General features: G+C 54.3%; 1 protein-coding gene across 6 annotated transcripts in view; it reads left to right on the forward strand.

Moving 5' to 3' along the window:
* SNPH (syntaphilin) overlaps positions 1-18,864 on the forward strand; it is a 36,840-nt gene that overhangs the window by 12,066 nt on the left and 5,910 nt on the right. The window contains exons 3-6 of one of the 6 annotated variants that reach the window (XM_041733424.1): positions 8,617-8,725; positions 12,269-12,921; positions 13,612-13,719; positions 17,191-17,340. In XM_041733424.1, the coding sequence (XP_041589358.1) occupies positions 12,740-12,921; positions 13,612-13,719; positions 17,191-17,340 (440 nt within the window). In that variant the 5' untranslated portion in view covers positions 8,617-8,725; positions 12,269-12,739. Of the gene's footprint in view, positions 1-8,616; positions 8,726-8,837; positions 8,894-11,504; positions 11,533-11,562; positions 12,922-13,611; positions 13,720-17,190; positions 17,341-18,864 lie in introns of those variants that run through there. The other 5 variants (XM_041733427.1, XM_041733425.1, XM_041733428.1 and 2 more) reach the window with 5 other exon arrangements.

Here is an 18,864-nt window from a genome sequence, read left to right on the forward strand (position 1 = left end):
TATGTATGCAGGCCAAGGGAAAGTGGTCGACAGGCATAATGATATGGCCTATGGGCTGCCCATCTGGGACCTCTGGAGTCACCTGTCTCTAGCACCTCTGGCTTTGACTTGTCTGGTTCCTGGACTCCTCGTCTGAATGCTTCTGGAGACAATGCTGGGCAGAATGAGGCCCAGGCCTGTCAGAGGAGGAAGGCCAGTTCGCTAAGGAGGAGGGGGCCCTAAGTGGGTCTCCTGGGCCCCCTCCATGCCCTGGGCAAATACGGGGGCTTTAAAAGTCTCTGCCCAGCTGCTGTCCCAGCTGTGGCTTGTGTGCTGGGCACTGTGCTTGGCAGTTGTCCTGCACAACCTTGTTTTATCACCATGACAATGATTAACCTCACACATCCACAAGGAAGTTGGCCCTGAGTGCAACCAGCCTGAAGGCACACAACTCCCAGCTGTGCTGGGATTTGAATCCAGAAGCGTCTGACTCTATCCCCCTGAGCTCCTGCATGTGGTCATTATGTCCCCTGGGAGGAGACCTGGTGGTGCTGGTGCTAATGGCAGTGTTCAGTGCCTGGGGCTGAGCACAGAGTGGGATTATGTGTACACACACGCTGTGCATAAACACAACTGGACCCGTGTTGTGCAGATCTGTGTACTAGAGAGCTGGGTTGGTATAGTCAGTTCTTGTTCTTTGCACTAGTATGTTCTGTGAAGCCACTACAAACCTGGAATTAGTGAATACAGAACCATTGCTCCTGAGGGAGAACACAGGGGGCTGGATTCCTACGAACCTCAGGTCACGCCGTTTTCATCAACAGATCAATATGTAATCTTGTTTTATGCGTGTTTCTGTCTACAGACACCTTCTTTAATATAAGTTGTTGATTTCATTCACATTGAACTCATGCAGACAGCACTGTAATTCATACCAAAGTTCACCTGACACAGATTTTCTCCAGAAGGCACATCACAGCCTTCTTGTGCATGGGAAGGCTAGCCAGTGCCTCAGTGCTACAGTGCAGGTCATTGTAAATGGCAAAATCAACAAAAAGCACAAAAATGCTTAAAATGTGGTACTAAATAGGCTGCAAAAAGACATGTTTGCAGTATAAGAAGTGAAACAAGGTCTGGATGCCTTCCACCCCAGCTGTGAACCTGTATATCAGGGAACTCACATTTTCCACCCTAATGTACATGACCATGAAAGAATCACGGGTATTGATTTGGGGTTTACAAATAATTTTTAGCAACTGGGTGAATTCACAAATACAGAATCCGCAGATAATGAGGATCCACTATAATTGTGTCTCCATCTTTGTCTAGGAGTTGCTATCGGGATTCAGAGTAGTTGGCATAACTAATTGGACCTTCTGGTGTGGAGATGTAATTTGGGGGGCAGCTGCCACCAGTCCAGGCCCCCCCCACCCCAGCACTGCTACCTGCTTGCCCTGCATCCTCAGACATGTCACTTGGCCCCCAAGAGCCTGAGCTTCCCTCATGGTAAAATGGAAAGAACATTCCCTAACCTGTGGGGGGTCCTGAGTGTGAATTGAGAGCATAAATGAGGGAGTCCCCCCAGGACTCCTGGGGGCCTGGCAAGGTGCTAAGTGACAGCTTTTCCCCCAAGGTGTGGTTATTAAGGGTTTGCCCTCCAGTCCTTGCTACATCCTGATGATTCAGATTACTCCCTCCCTATTCATGGTCCAGTAGGAGAGACAAGCCCCCAGATAAGACACCATGTGTACAAAGGATGATAATATAATCCAAGTGCCATAGAGTTGTTGTTGTTTTCCCCTATTTTGATTTGCTAAGAAGCCTGCACTTACTTGGGTGCTGACATCAATCCATGTGCAAACACACCCACTTATTCAGCAAATATTCACTGAAGACCAATGATGTACCAGGCACTGGTCTAGGTGCTGAGAATTAGATAAAGATCAAAATGCACAGACACCCTTACCTTCCTGGAGCTTATATTCTAAAAATAAAGTAAATGCAGAAGTATCTGTTGCTGAGGACTGTGGAGAAAAATGCATGAGCAGAAAGGAGGAGTGCTGGGGAGGGAGGGAAAGTTGTATTTTAAATAAAGTGATCAAGGCAGGTTTATCAAGAAGGGAGCCTTGGAGTAAAGACCTGCAGGGAGAGAGAGACCTGAGAGAACATTCCAGGCAGAGGGAACAGCCTGTGGGAGTGTGGCTAGGGCAGGGTACATGAGGGGACCAGGAGGTGAAGTCAGAGAAGGGGGGGGGGGGAGTGGAGTATGGGATGCAAGGCTCAACATCAGCCAGGGTAAGGACTTTGGCTTCCATTCCAACATGGGACCATTGAGAAAGGTTTTGAGCAGAGGAGTGACATGACCAAATTCACACTCTAAGAGGATCCTTCTGGCTACGGAGCTTATAGGGCTGAGACTGTTGCATCACCTGGAGGGAGCTGGTGGTTTGGGCCAAAGAGGGAGCAAGGAGGCATCACATCCAGAGCAGGAGTTTGTATTTTGGACATGTTCATCTTTCTGTTAGGGATGCCTGGGTAACTCAGTCAGTTAAGCATCTGCCTTCAGCTCAGGTCATGATCCCAGGGTCCTCTGTATCTAGCTCTCTGCTCAGCGGGGAGCCTGCTTCTCCCTCCCCTTCTGCTGCTCCCCCTGCTTGTGCTCTCTTGCCCTTTCTCTGTCAAATAAATAAAAATCTTTAAAAAAAAACAGAAATTAAAAAAAAGACTTTCTATTAGATGAAAGTGCAATGTCTTAAAATTCTGCCATTTGGTGGGCAATGATTGGTTTGTGACTCTTTCTTCCTTTCCCTCCCTCCCTCTTTATTCTTTGTTTCTTTGTTTCTTTCTTTCTTTTTTCTTTCTTTCTTTCTTTCTTTCTTTCTTTCTTTCTTTCTTCCTCTCTTCCTGTCCTCCTCTCCTCCTCTCCTCCTCCTCTCCCCTCCCCTCTTCTCTTCTTTTCTTTCTTGGCCAGGGGACCTAAGTATATACAAATGATTCTGTAGTCAGGGACCTCTGAGATACTAGCTATTATAATGTTTTAGATTAGATTCTGGAGTGGGATAAAGATGTAAAATATGTGAATAACATTAAAAGTAAGAATAGATTTAGGTTAATAAATAATTACTACTGTTTGTGGAGGGCTCTCTGTACACTGAGTTCTTGCTGGGCATTTAGCGGACCTTACAGCTAATCATGACCACATTCACATGCAACAACTGCATGTAGCCCCATTTTGCAGACTAAGGCGCAGAGAAATCAAGTCCTACTGTCATAGAGATGGTGAGTGGTGGAGTTTAGAATTCAAATCCAGCTATAATTGAGCCCAAAGCCTTGGTTCCTTTCTTTTAGATTAAGCCTCTTAACCTCATTCAAAGGACTTTCAAAATAGAACATAGATGTTTGCAGAATCTCCCTTTTAAGCATTTTTAAATGCTCATTTTCAGTAAATGAAGGGATGGGGGCAGCTCCTCCAGAGAGAGAACACTTCTAAGACAAGGGTTTATGATCACCCACCCTCCTACAGCAAGTGTGAACCATATATGGGACCCCACTGAAGGCGCCTTAGCGAAGGTGAAAGAATGGGGCCTGACACGGGGAAATGCCCGCTGGAAGGCAGCCAGATAGGGATCAGCTGCTGGGGATGGCAGGGAAGCTGGCAGCTAGGAAGGAAGGGGGCCCTGGGAGGAGGGACGAGGCCTGCTGTGTGGGCAGGGGCATGGCTCCTGGGCTCAAACAGGACTGACTGGGCAAGTGGGACGAGTATCCCCCCTTGGGGCCCCCAGGAGCTTCAGGGAGGTGGATGAGACTTGGCTCCCAGCAGGTGTGGCATGCCCAGAATGGTTGGTACGATGGGAATCAGCTGGCCCACCTTCAGTCTCGTGTCCCCGCTCCTGCAGCTCGTACTGTGGCCTTTGGCAAGTCTGTGGTTTTCTGCTTTGGGAAAATATGGCAGTCGGACTGGATTGTCAAGCAATGCCAGGAGAGAGAGGGAGGACCGGCAGGCGGGCAGGCCAGAGGCAGTGGGAGTTGGTGTGGTTCCCGGGACCATGGAAGCCCTGTGATCTCAAGTCCAGAGGGAGCTGTACCCATAGAAAGGGGCTGTGGTCCCAGGCAGAGGGGATGACAGGTCCACAGCCTGTTAGCCCTTTGGTCCTTGTGTCCCACGTGTCCCACATGTCCTGCAGTCTCCAAGCAGCAGAGCACGGCACACACAGAGTGTCCCAGGGAGGCCCTGAGGCCACTGGCTTTCCTTGACCTTGCAGGTTCCCACAGGGCAGTCCTCCTTCCCCACAGCAAACCCCATGCAACAGTGTCTCTCGTATTCACTTCAAGATCCTTACATCTCCTGAAGAACTGGTCTGCTTCTTGTTCTCCTATCACCAAGAGAATGAGAAGACTGGGCATAATTTCTTGTTTTACCTCGGTGGCCAGGAAGCCCAGAGCAGAGTCTGAACCCTGTTATTGCTGCCGAGGCCGCAGTGCACCCTCAGGCTGAGGCCTTGATTCCCATGTGTTTTAACTACCTGCCACTCATGAGCTGCCCTAAAGCAGATGGGACGTTTTCTGTCTTACCTCTAGGCTTCCCTTCCATGACTTATTTATCCAAAAAGCTACCCTTTGTTCTTATCTTAATAGAACTTCTGCCCAGATTCAAATAAGGGTGAGGGATGGGGGCTATGCTGCAGGAACCTCGTCACTGGTGTCACTGTTGTCAGGAATGGGACTCCCGGCGGGCACTGGGCAAACCTCAGACAGATCACAGGCTCTCTCTGGGTTTTATTTTCTTGCTGTAGGATGATAGGTCGTGACAAAGTCTACCCACCATCCCTTCCATCCTGGACTCCCAAGAGCGTGATAGCCGTGTTGATACTTGGGGGTAAATGTGAGAGTGGGAGAGGGGGCCAGGTAGAGACCTGGACAAAGGGGAGGCCCGGCCATCATCCCCTTCCTGGGATGCTTTAGAGCTGGAAGTTCGGGAGGAGGAGGTAGGGAGGGGAGCCAGGCTCAGGCTTGACAGCTCTATCAGCATATGCTGTAGCCAAGGTTGCTGAGGGCCTCCATCTGCCAGAGCCACTTGCCAGGCGGCCACCGAGCTGGGGCCGGCACCAGAGCCCCTCAGTTCACCTGCCTCCTCTTGGGCATCTGCAGACAGGCAGCCCTGGAGCAGCTGGGAGTGGTGAGGGGATGGAAACCAGTGTTCCCCTGCTGCCCCCTCCCCACATGGGAGGCTACCCCAGGGCAGCTGGGTGCCAGGAATTCCAGAGTCACTCCTGGACCTGCTCTGACACACCCAAGGTGGTGGTAAAACAAAGACTATCTCTGAAAAAGGGAAAAGAGAGATCCCCTTGGGGAGGCCATGGTAGGAATAGCTGGAAACACTCCTGCCTCTGATAGCCAGAGGACTTCTCCAGCCCTCCATCTGTTCCCTGGACTGGTTCCTGAAGAGATGGGTGGGGTCAGAAGGGTGACTCCCACCAAATGCACAGTAGCTGAGACCCGAGGTCACCGAGAGGCACCAGGCAAGGTAGCCCGGAGGAGCCGCCAAGGGTCCCTCAGTGGAGGGCTCGCTCAGAATCTGTGCTGAGGGACAGGAAGCCACTGCTGCTGGAGAGGTGAGAACAGTGGTCTTCATGGTGAGGGCTTCTCCTTTGCGGGTTCTGGGGGGTGCAGGGAGAGATGCTGGTTAGGTAGCGAGGCACATGAGAAATTTCTGGTCTTTGCTCTGCTTGCCTCCTGTCTTGTTGCTGTCCTACCTTGTAGATGCACGAGAAGCCAGGATGTAGGGACATAACCCCATCTCCTCCACCATGATCTTAGACTCTTCTGGGAAAGCACTTTTCTTCTCTTAGGCAGCATAACAATATATGTCCCAGTTCCCTTGTTATCACACCTTCTGATGCAGTAGGTATGCGGGCTCCTACGACATGGAAGTCCAAGGTGTGACCTTGGGCGGTCTTGCAGCTTCGGATTTCCATGTGTCAGACATTAACAGTCTCCACCTGGCCTCCCTGCACAGGGGACAGGTGAGGATCAGATGAGCTGGTGGATAGGCCAAACTTCAGAAGGGGCAGCCTCTGTCTCCTGTCTCCTCTGGGCTGACCCAGAATCAGGAGCACCAGCGAAGTGTCCTGGTCAGTGCTTGAAGTCAGGCAGAAGGCGAAGGGGCTGCTTCTGGTTTTCACCATGTGGCAGCTGGGCTGAGCCAGCCTAGGTGATTCCCTCCCCTTTTTTGGACTATGCCTGTCCTTTTAGAACTGTTCATATTTGTATTCACAAGATATATATTATGTAGGTTTAAAAAAATCTGTTTTCTATTGTGATAAAAATTCATACACCATAAAATACACCCTTTTAGGGGCACCTGAGTGGCTCAGTGGTCAACATCTACCTTTGGCTCAGGTCATGATCATGGGGTCCTGGAATCGAGTCCCACATAGGGCTCCCCCCAGGGAGCCTGCTTCTCCCTCTACCTGTGTCTCTGCCTCTGTCTGTGTCTCTCATGAATAAATAAATATTTTTATATCCACCCTTTAAAAATGTACACTTCAGACAATTGAATATTACTCAGCCATCAAAAAAATGAAATCTCACCATTTTGCAATGATGTGGGTTGAACTAGAGGGGATTATACTAAGTGAAATAAGTCAGTAAGAGACAATTATCATATGATTTCATTCATGGAATTTAAGAAACAAAGGATCATAGGGGAAGGGAAGGAAAAATATGAATAAGATGAAATCAGAGAGGGAGACAAACCATGAAAGGCTCTTAATCACAGGAAACAAACAAGGTTGCTGGAGGAGAGGTGGATGGGGGCGCTGAGTAACTGGGTGATGGGCATTAAGGAGGGCACCTGATGTAATGAGCACTGGGTGTTGTGTGCAACTGATCAATCACTGGCATCTACCTCTGAAACTCGTAATACACTATATGTTAATTGATTAAATTTACATGTTAAAAAAGGGACCCCTCCCCCCTAAAATGTAGAATTCTGGGAGGGTGGTTTAGAATATCCACAGAGTTGTGATCCATCACCACTGTCCAATTCCAGAACATTTTCATGTTTCCCCAAAGAGCCTTCCATTAGCAGCCATTCCCTCTTCTTCTCCCAGCCCTTGGCAACCACCCATTTGCTTTGGGTCTCCACTGATCTTTCTGTTATAGACGTTTAATATAAATGAAATCAGACAATGTGTGGCCTTTTGTGTCTGACTTCTTTCACTCACTGTACTGCACCACTCACCCGTGTGTGGCAGGTGTCTGCCCTTTGTGCCTTCTTGGGACTGATGGTGTTCCGTTAGCCATACAAACCACATTCGGTCTAGCCAGTCGCTGGACGCTGGTGGCCTCCTGGCTGGAATTCCTCTTTTCGGCCACTGTGCATAATGCTGTTCTTCCTGAACAGGTCTTTGTGCAAGCTCCCGTCTTCTGTTCTTCGGGGCATCGGCCTACCAGGGAAATTGCGAGGTTGCATGGCAACTCTATGGTTAACTTTTTGGGGAAGTGCCACACTGTTTTCCATGGTAGTGGCAGTGGTGGTGCGGCGGCATCACCCGCATTCCCACCAGCCGTGCACCAGAGCTCCGGCTTCTCCACTCCCTCACCCATGCTTGTTATTGTCTGTCTGTTTGATTACAGCCATCCTTCTAGATGTGAAGTAGCTCATTGTGGAAAACACACAGTGCGTAGAGTTTAAACCGCAAACCCTTTTTAGCTAGAGCAGCAGTCTGACTGCAGACCTTGCGTGCATGGAACAGATACCAGAGGAGCCCCTATGGGTGAAGAGGGAAGGGGGCCTGAGCACTAGGGGCAAATTCTCGGGTGGTTTGCAGACCATGGGGGCTCGATGCTCGCCAAGGTCTGGAATACGAGTCTAATCACTGCAGGACGCCTGTGGAGTGGCCTGCTGGCCTCGGGCAGCCCCCAGGGCATCTGACCAAGTGGTGGGTCTGTCTGTCCTGCCACCCTGCTGGGGTGGCCTTGGTGAGAAGAAGGAGCCCTGTGCCTCCCATCTCTAGTTCCTGCACTGAGACGGGCTTTTGCAGGACACAGACAGCCAGCTGGGAAAATGCCACCAGTGCCCCCTTCCCAAATTCAAGAAGAAATGTCCTCAGTTTCTCTGAGGGTGTGGACAGCCGTGGGGGCCGGTGAGGTCATGAAGCCAGTGGCAGGTTTACTGAGCTTCTGGTAGGACTGATCCTCGGAGATGCGGAGGACGGCTGCTGGCACAGCCCCGGGCCAGGCTTCCATCTCCTGCCTCTCTCGGCTTTGGCATTCGAGGAGCACCAGGCGCTCTGCTGTTGCACGGGAGGAATGTTCTGCATTCTCATGTTGCCTTGGCACAGGGAGGACCCCTCCCAAGTTCTGTTCTGTTGATCGCAATGCTTGGCTTTCCACAGCTGTCAGAGGCTCGAGTCATGAGACACAGATTGTTCTGTTCTCTTGGATTTTAGGGTAGCTTTCTTCTTTTATTGATGTCTGAGTCTTTGCAAAAAAAAAAAAAAATCATTTATTGTACATACGGGGACTTCCACTTAGCTAGAATTAATGCGAGTGCCTGGTTTCTCCCCCATGACATGCTGATTGAGTAAAAATGCCACAGTGTTTTTTGAAAAATGCAGCTTTCTCATGTTACAGGGGTGGGAGCTGAAACCCAGGAGCCCTAATAATGGAAGGAGAAGAAAGCATTAATTGGAAGTCCATCATTTCATGAACAGCGCAGAATCAGAGAATGTCGGATTCGGAGGTGTCCTAGAGACCATCTAATCCAACTCCTGGGCTACCAGACGTGCCCACTTAACCCATTGTGTTACTAACAGTTGTGTGTTGATTGTGTTTATTTTTATGAACTCCCCCAGAGGGTGGTGTTCCCTGAGTTTTGACCCAAGGCATGGCATGCTAAGTGGTCACCACAGTAAGTGATGGGAGAAGTCCAGGGGCAAAGACCTGCAGGGCAGAGCCTTGCAGAAGGCTGATGTATGCATGAGGGCACAGTGGGGAACGGCTGCAGGCTAGACCAACAGCTTAGCAAGCTGTCACAGTGACTGCTGGGGCTTCCCCAGGGGGTCTGCAGGCCGCTGAGAGCACGTGGGCAAGGGTATAGATGAGACGCCCTTGAACGCCAGAATCAAGTGTTATGCCCTATTTTTATGTATCGGGGGGCCTCTGATGTATCTTGAGGTTCCATGGCCTCTTCTCCGTTGCTTCTGCTGCTGCCCTGACCCAAGTTCTTCTCATTTCTCACCTGGGAGGTCTTGATAACCTAGCTCATCTCCCTGCCTGTATTCTTGTCCCTGCCCAGCCACATTCCACAAAGGCCCCCTACCTACCCAGGGGCTTTCTAAACTGCAAGTCTGATCATGTCCCTCCCCCTTCAAAGGCCCTTCCTCGGCTTCTGTTGCCCAGAGGACAAGATCCTGGCTTAGGTGTTCTGTGTGGCCAGCACCACCTTGTCCTACAGCCTCACCCCTACTGTGCCTCTGACCTCACCAGACCCCCTGGTTTCCCCAGCCACCATGCGATGGAACTATTCACTGCCTTTGCCCAGCCTTTTCCTTCTTTCCCACTTGCTTTCTCTGACTGACAAACTCCTATTCATCCTTTGAAACCCAGTATAAATTTCACTTTGGAGAAGCTTTTGCTGACCCTCATGAGACCACATGATGTCTTGAATCTGTTTGTGTTTTGAAGCTCACGTTGTGTTGCAATGATCTACTTCCAAGATACTGGCGATTCCCACTTTTGAGTGTGTGTTATGTGATGCGTACTAGGCTGAGCCCCGGGCATGCATTAACCTGCCACAGTAGCCACACGAGGTGCATTCTGTTACAGCCCCACTCATAGATGAGGAAGCTAAGACGCAGAGAAGGGGAGTGACATGCCCAGGGCATGCACTGGGAGGGCGACAGGCTGAGATCTGAGCCCAGACCTGTTTGACTCTATTCTTGCATCCTTCTGGATCCTGTTGCCTGGATCCTGCTGTGTCCCCTGGACCCTATTGCAGGCCTTGTGGGGACTGATCAAAGGGAGCGTGCAGCGGAGCTGTCCTGGTGTGGGCAGGATGGGGAAGTGGAGGGACACTGGAGTGCGGGGCTGGCTTTCCTCTGGTGTTGAGGTGACAGGAGACTCTCAGCCCAGCTCCCCATGGTGAAGGGTTTCCTTCCACCTTCCATCTTCCATTCTGGCTGCCTGGGCAAAGGGCTGTGGGACTCCAGGGGAGAAGGCAGGTGGCATAGTGACATAGACTATGGCAACCTGTCTCCTCTCTGGGGCCCGGAGAGAGAAGGAGGACTTGAGAGGGCACACCCAGGCTTCTGAGTAGGATCCTGGAGAGGTGGCTCCCTTTGAGCCTGGGTGGCTTCTGTCCTCCCCTGAGGGACCCCCACCTGCAAGGTCCTGTCCCAGTAGGGGAAATGCCACTTCCGCCTCTGTCCTGGATGAATGGCTGGCTCTGGCCTCCCAGGAGACTATTGGGTCCATCCAGGTACAAATGCTGTCCCCTTCTCAGCCCCTGGGCCAGGGAGGAAGGAAGAGGGAGTGCAAGAGGAGGGAGGTGTGGGGTTGCCAAGCGAGGTAGGAGCAGGGACAGCCGAGACAAAGCCCTCATTGTACTGAGGCCACACTCAGCTCCAAGGCAAACCAGGCATCTTGCCTGCCTCCCCGGACACAGGCCCGGGACTCCACCTGGACTTCCTAGCTCCTTAACAGCCCTTATCCGAGCTGGCTTGGAAGAGTGAGGCCTGTCCTCGGACCTGAGCCCTCCTGCCTCTGCTGGAAAGTCCTCCTGAAGGCACCACCTCCTCAGTGCATCCTCCCAAAAGCAAGAAGGGAAGGGGTGAGGCTGCCAGGGAAGTCAGGCCGCCTGGGACTAGAAGCCAGGGTCTGGTCTGTCTGGCCCTGCAGCTCTGCCACCTTAGGCCCAAGTGTGATAACAGATCGCCCTTCTGTACCCCTTGGGCTGTGTGCAGGAAGAATGGAGCCCTTGGCAACCTCCCTGATAAGTGTGGGGAGCACTCTTCTCCCACGGTGCCTCCTCCTGAGGCCAACCCCACAGTGCCAGGAGGCCTTGCCTAGACGATGGGGGCATGATGTGGGGGGCAGGGGGGGACACATCCCTGAGCTGAGGCGAGCAGCTCAGGTGACAGGCACAGTGTCGGCAGCTCCTGCGCCCGGCATCCGACACCTCCGGGCAGACAATGCTGGCTGTGTCTGGGCCCGCCAGGGGAACAGGCTACACTCTGTGTCACAGCCAGGAAACAGGCCACCTGAGCAGCGCCTTTGTCCCCTCAGGAGGCAGCCCCACCACTGGGCAGGATGAGCCGACTCCCCTGAGGCCCTAACACGAGAAGGGGTGGTGCCCAGCCGGGGGACCCCAGAGTTTGAGATCCAGCCCCTGGGCTTCTGGTGTTAGCCTGGTTCTCCTGATGGCCCTGCCACACCCTGGGGGTGTGACGGGGGTGAGTCCCTCCCTCTGGGAGGCTCAGATCCCTGTCTGTAAGGGCACTAATCACAGCACTTCCTCATAGGGTTTTTGGGAGGAGTCAATGGCACACTGTACGTAGTAATGTGCTTGGCCTGGGGCGTGCGCACAGTGGGGTGTGGTAAACGCTTCTCTCCAGCATGGGAGAGGTCAGGGCCCGGTATCCCTGGCCAGGTCTCCAGTAACCCAGGCTGCTATCCTCAGCCCCTGCCATGAGCATGGAAGGAGGGAACAGGGGTCTCTGGAGCTGGCACACAACTAGTGGCTGCAAAGAGCCCGGGCCCCTCGTCTCAGACTCCAGGCGCTCTGTGACAGTGCCCGGTGTGGGACTCCTTCCTACAACAGCTGACACCCAGCCCACCATGGGGCTTCTCCCCTCCTTTAACCCCTGTAGGGCTGCCCGTGGAGCCTAATCCTCTTCCCGCCTGTCAAGAGTGCCAAGGATGGGTCTCTGTAGGCCTGGTCACTTCCTACTAGTTCCAGCCCACCAAGAGTCCCCAGACAGAGGAGGGCTTCTGTACCCATTACCCCCTTCCTCATCTGCTTTGAGCCCATGCTCTGAGGTCCTGCTGCATGCTCCAGTCAGCATGCATGTTTGCATGGGTGGGTGCAGGCATGGCTGTGTGCAGCATGCATGCGGGAGGGCCTGGCTGCATGTCCTGCATCATGGGAAGGCCCCGAGCATGTTCATGGAGATGTGTGTGGCATGTCTTGGAATGGCAGAGACATAGTACCTTTTCACATTTGTGTGTATCCATATGTCTTTCTACACGTGTGCTGGTATGTCAGTCTGTCTTGTCTCCACTATAGACAGGAAGCCCCCAAGCCACACGCCAACGGGCGCTCTGGGAAGGTGACGTCGAGACTAGCCCAGCCTCACTTGGGGTTCCTGGTCCTGCTCCAGGAGTCCTCCAACCAGCAGCCCCCGCCGAGGAGGGAGGACTGTCCAGCGCAGGGTGGGGTCCGAGTAAGGGATCGGAGGGCCTGGCCTGTAGCGTAGAGGACTCAGTGCTGCACTGGGGGTCAGGAGGCCCTGCCTCGATGCCCATGTGACCTTGGGTGAGGCCCTTGAGCTCTTGCTCCACATTCAATCATCTGGAGAACACGGGGTCGGATCTATGATTTCTGGCTGCCCCTGAGGCTCTGACGATCGATCAAGGTCTTAAGTCAGGTGGCAAGAGTGTGCTAACTTCGTTGGTGGAGGCAGCTGCAGCTAGCGCCTGGCCTACCAGGCCCTCGCTCGGTCCTGGGGTGTCCTGCCAGAGGGTGAGAGGAGGAGCCATGCCAGGCAGCGGCCCCAACGAGAGGATGACGTGGCCTGGTCCAGCCCTCCCCGCGGCACCCCCAACGCGCCCTCTCTCCTCAGCCCCGGGGACACCACCCATCCCGCCCCTCACCCGGACCCGCAGCCTCATGGCCATGTCCCTGCCGGGCAGTAGACGGGCCTCTGCTGGATCCCGCAGGTGAGTGCCCCCCTTGGCCTCGGAGGGCGGGAAGGGGGAGGGCCTCCGTTCCCCCCTCTGCCACCAACATGCAGTGTAGCCTTGAGCAAGTCATTTCCCAGTTTTCCCAGCTCTAGAACAGGCTTGCTAACACCTCCTGCTGAGGCTCAAATGACACAGTGGATAGAAAGGTTCTCTGAAGCATTAAAGCCCTGGGGGTCCCACCATCCTCAGTATTGCTGCTGAGCTTCACCGTGACTAGAAGGACTCATGCTGTCATCCACTCTGGCTCACTTGGCCCCCCTGACTCCGACCTGTGTGTGCCCCCTCCTGTCCCCACCCCTGCCTGCCCCCTCTGCCCCAGCTGTGTCAGCCCTTGCGGGGCCCTCCTCTGGGCTCAGGGGGACCCTGGAACCCTGGAAGCTGAGGAACCCTGGCTAGGGCAGATGGGACCCCACCCTTAGCCCGGCCCAGCCTCCATGCCCGTCCTGGGGAGCCAGGAGGACCAGCCTCCTCCTGGTTTTCCATCTTGATTTGCGCTGTCTGTTTTGTCACCCCTGTGTGTGCGTCCCCTCTCTCCTCTGCTTCTCTCCCCCGGCCGTGACCCCGCAGCGGGGGCCCTTTGGGCCGCAGCGGCCTGGCGGTGTTTGCCCAGTGCCCGCAGCTGCCCGCCAGCCAGAACGAGCACCTGCCTCTTCTTCCTGCCTCCAGGCGCACCTCTCCGCCCGTGAGCGTGCGGGACGCCTACGGCACCTCCTCTCTCAGCAGCAGCAGCAACTCCGGCTCCTGCAAGGGCAGCGACAGCAGCCCCACGCCCAGGTAACCCCCCTGCGCACCTGTACACCGCACCCCCACGGGTGGGGACCGGGACTCCTGCGCTCCTGGCTGCATGAGCTCCAGCTGGTCCTTCAGAGCCTCAGGTCCTGTGTGAAGGGGAGGGTAGAGCCCCGTTGCCCGTGACCAAGGCAGGGGCTTAGGACAAGCAAGGGGGATGCTTTCAGAACTAGGCCCAGCGGCAGGCAGCTCCCTGAAGTGTTGGGGACCCCAGCCCATCTTCCTGCTCCACCATCCTTAGGGCACAGCTTTTGTCCTCACTTTTATAAGATGCTCTGACACCTCCAAGTGTCATGTCAGCATCGGGGCAGGGAAGGAGGAAGGTAGAAAGGCCACCCCTCCGCTACTACAAGAGACTCCTGTTTTCCTTTTTTTTTTTTTAAAGATTTTATTTATTTATTCATGAGAGACAGAGCAAGGCAGAGACACAGGCAGAGGGAGAAGCAGGCTCCGTGCAGGGAGCCCCATGCGGGACTTGATCCCAGGACCCTGGGATCACAACCTGAGCTGAAAGCAGACGCTCAACTGCTGAGCCACCCAGGCGTCCTGAGGCTCCTGTTTTCTGGGAAGGGTCACCTTCCCCAGGAATTCTGTCTACACGCTGCCAGCTGGCACTGGGTGATGTGATTGGCTGTGGCTGTGGGGCCGGTGGCACAAGGAGCACCACATTGTCCTCAGTATGGTACCAGCCCTCACAGAATTGGAGTTCTCTTGGGGAGGGAGCAAGGATGGATATATGGGCAGGCCACTCGGCATCTGTGGCCCTGCTTTCCTCAGGCGCCACTTGGACAGTGACAGAGGTGCAGCTGGTTTGGAAAGCGGAGTGCATTACAATGTGGCACGTGCTATGTTGTGGGGCTCAGGGAAGGAGGAACGGAAAAGCAGGATCTGCTGGGGAGGCAGGTGAAGGGAAGCTGAGCATTCTCTAAAACCAGGGAGTGACAGCTCCAGCGGCCCATCCTGATTCCCCAGTGGAGCCAGGGAGCGAAGGCTGGGCAGCCAGACTTCCCGTCCCTTGAATCTCCCTTTCCGTTGGGTGCCCAACGTCCCTCCAGCTTCAACGAATCGATGTCTGCAGGTGGCCTATAACTGGTAGCTGCCATCATGAGACCTTTGGTCCCATGTGAGAGTCCTGGGCCACCACAGCTGACCTGCAGCTCCTGCAGCCAGAGCACCTCATGGGAAGGCTGGTCGTGCTCTTCCAGCAGAGATGGTGTCATGGGTGTGAAGTGACGTTCAGATCACGCTGAGGCGGCACTTCTCAGAGTTTCCCACCATGACACATGTGATGGGTGACACATGTGTGCAGGACCCATGGCCCAGCCTCCTGGCCGTCACTCCACCCTGAGCGCAGGGGGCGAGAGTGGTACTACTGTGCTCAAAGTTTGAAAAGTATACAATTGGCAACTTTAACACTTTTTCATTAGTAGCAGATTTTTGCCGTGCTTGTCATAACTGCAGCTCACTGGGATGGTCCCAGCCCTGAGGCTGAGAACTGGCCCCATGGGAAGATCTTCTGGCCACATCAATAGTGGCTGCCCTGGGCTGTGGCTTCAGTGCAAACTGGCATTCCGAGACGGGAATAGCAGAGAGCCATGGATTATAGAATATTCTTCTTTTCCAGTATATATACATATATACATATAAAATGGATAACAGAATATATATATAGGGTTTTATATATATATGTATATATATATATATTCTGTGATATGAGTGATATTCACGAGTGATATATATACATATATATCAGTCATGAAAGCAAGTTGGAAGAGTGAGAACAGCTTTGTCTCTAATTCTCAACTGCACTAGTTTGAAAGTTTAACCAGGGCCTGGGAGGGAGATCCACTCACTGCAGATCCGTGCCCCTCGAGCCCGAGTCCTGGCACGGCGGCCACCAGGATGGCTGCTCTTTCGGGAGGAGATTCTTAGAGCCCACTGAGGGGGCGTCCCCAGCTCCCGACCCACGCCACCCCTCTGCCCCCGTCACCAGGAAAACAGGCCGGCCTGTGGTATGGCTTGAGTTTAACCTAGGGACCACGAGATGAGTAAGCAGAAGAGAATTGTGTCCCTTTCTCTCCACTTATATCCACACACATTCTCTTCAGTGGCTGACAGTTTACAAATTCTTTTTCCTCGGCAAACATTAGACGGCCCCCATGGAACCTTTCAAACTGCCTCCCTCGTGGCTGCTTCAGCAAACCAGGGCCTGTCTATTCAGACCTGTTGATGTCCTTGGCCCCGTCCCCTAGGGGAGCAGGGCTGGCTGGCCACGAGGCCTCTGCCAGGCTGCATGAGAACAAGCCCAGGCTTTGAGGCCAAGCTCTGAGGAGGCTTCCCAGAATGACCAGCAGGCAGGACGCTGTGGCCTGGCCACAGCATATCAGAGTTGGGTGCGAGGCCAGGCCCTCCCTCCTTCCCTCCCCCCTTCCCTCCCTCCTTCCCTCCCTCCGCCTGCACTGGGTGGCAATTCCTCCTTTTGGCAGTGCTGAGCCTGAGTATGACACACACACATACACACACACACACACACACACACACACATGCCTATGCCACCTCAGGCTGGGCAGCATGTGGCATCTGGCTTGCTGCCACCTCAGGGTTTAGCTGTTGAGGACTAGATGCCCAGAGCCAGTGGGTGTTCACACGTGTGTTTGGGTGTGACCTCAGAGAATGTGTGTGTGTGGGGGTGGAAAGTGCGTGCATTTGTGTGAACCCGTGCGTGGGCTGGTGTCCCAGGCCTTGTGAGTGTTCCCGAGGATGGCTGCAGGGTGGCGGGGCCATGTGCCCTTGGGTGTGTGCACACAGAGGTGGACACGCAGGTGCAAGTGGGCCAGGGTAACTACTCAGATGTACGCGCTCCAAGGAAACGTGTGTACATGATCGTGCAGGCCTGCGTGTACATGAAGACGGCAAGGAGGGCACCGGAGTGTGTTGGAGAGAGCTGTGCCTCACTCCCGGCCCCCCGCCCCTGCCCTGGACTCCTGCAGGCCTGGCAGTGAAGGTTCTCAGCCTGGGGGGTGCGTTCTCCTACCTCCTACCTGGCGAGCCCTTACCCCCACGCCAGCCCCGGAGAATTACACAGGGAAGTGCACCTGCCCCCAGGCTCTAGTGCCCAACTCATTCTCTGGGTTAGGAGACTGGACACCTGAGTTCCGGGACCACCGCAGGAGTGAGATGACTGATGACATCAGTAGAGTGCCCCACACGGCCGGGTGCCAGGCTGTGGGTCCTGTGGTGCCCCGTGTCTGCACTCCTAACTAGAGGAGCCCTGAGCTTCCCACTGTGGTCTTCCCTTACAAGAGCTTTGATAAAACCTACCTGCCAAAGGTCTGGGTGTTCTCATGCCCACACAGGCCCCAGGGGGAGGCCTAGCCTGGAGGCACCTGGTGGCTGTGGGACCAGGACGATGAGCCACCTCTTCCTACCTTCCCACTGACACATGTTTCCTTGCAGACGCTCCATGAAGTACACACTGTGCAGCGACAACCATGGCGTCAAGCCCCCCACCCCGGAGCAGTACCTGACCCCCCTGCAGCAGAAGGAGGTGTGCATCCGGCACCTGAAGGCCCGGCTGAAGGACACACAGGACCGGCTCCAGGACCGGTGAGCCGCTGGCCCAGGGCAGCCCTGGAGAGATGCTCTCCACACTCAGAGGAGCACTTCTGGGAGGAACAAGTGGCTGAGGGCTTCCTGACACCCACCTGCCCTTTCCTTTCCAGCAAAGCCCTGTAGGAGCCCCTTTCTAGAGCCCTCAGCCATCCCCATTGTCCCCTCAGCTGCTCTTCTGGACTGCCACAGGGGCTGCTTGGGCCCAGGCAGGGAGCAGCTTCCCCTGATGGCCTGCTGGTCCTCTCCCAGTCTGGGCCTGGTGGTCCCTTTTGGCTGCTTCTTGCCCTCTGGCTCCTTTTCACCTGAGGATCAGGAGCCCAGGGCATTCTTCCTGGCTTACCTTCCCTGTGAGTCCCCCTTTGCTTCCTCCCAGGGAGTCACCGGGGTGCTCTTGGCCCACTGGTTCAGGCCCCAGAGTCCTCTCTGCTCATCTACTTGCATATGATGTGTGTGAGCATGAAAAACCTTTCTCGAGCTCCTACCCAGCCCGGGGGTCCCTCAGGAGCCCCTACAGTCCCCTCTGAGCACATTCTCCAGATCTGGGGGCCAATCCTGACCCTCTCAGCTGCTAACTTTCTGGGCCACCGGCTTCATTCTTAAGATCAAAGCTTCAGGTCTGCCCTCTGACTCTGTCATCTTCGCCCTCTCCTCCAGACTGTGTCAGTTCAAACACGCAGCCGACTCTGAGCCACACCAGGCACTATGCCAGGCACCAGAGGTCAGGGCAGGTTCCCACGACTATGGCTTCTTTCCTCTTTTTTTAAAACTCTGCAGCTTTATTTGGCATGTAATTCACATCCCGTACAGTTCACCTCTCTGAAGCACACCCTTCGGCGATTTTTGGGATAGGCACAGAATCATGCAACCATCCCCAGTATCTAGTTCCAGAACATTTTCATCACCCCAGAAGGAAACACCGTTCCCAGTGGCAGTCATGGCCCAGGCCCCTGGTAACCACTGATCTTTCCATCTTTATGGATGTGTCTATTCTGGACATGGCATATAAATGGAAGCATACAATATGCATGAGCACGTCTTCCGTGACCAGAGCGCTGCCAAGTAGCCAATCCAGCATGGATCTGTTGTGGTTTTGAACTACGGGAAGTTACAGGTGGCATTCCGTGGGCCTCCTTCATAGTTGGGATTTCTGTTTTTAGAAAATAGTCCTGGGTCTGCCTGGCCATTTGCGCTCACGTCCTCAGGAAGCAGACAGCCCGTCTCCCCGCCTCCTGTCTGGGGCTGGCCCAGCGGCTCAAGCAGACCATCTGCCCCGTGCGGTTTGGGCACAGTGCCCTGGCATGGACGTGCCTACACCTCAAATCCCTGGCCACTCTCTGCCTGTTACTCTTACGGGAACCTGTGGCAGCTCTTTGCTTGCTCTGTTGCTGTACCACACACGCTCCACATGTTCACTTTGATACTTGCCTCCTGCAGTAACCTCCCTGCTCCTTAAAGAAGCTTCTACACTCCATGCTTTTGTTTGCTGTGTCCCTACTTCCTGAGATGGCCTTGCCCCCA

This window comes from Vulpes lagopus, chromosome 18 (genome assembly GCF_018345385.1).
Source record: "Vulpes lagopus strain Blue_001 chromosome 18, ASM1834538v1, whole genome shotgun sequence".
Lineage (NCBI taxonomy): Eukaryota > Metazoa > Chordata > Mammalia > Carnivora > Canidae > Vulpes > Vulpes lagopus.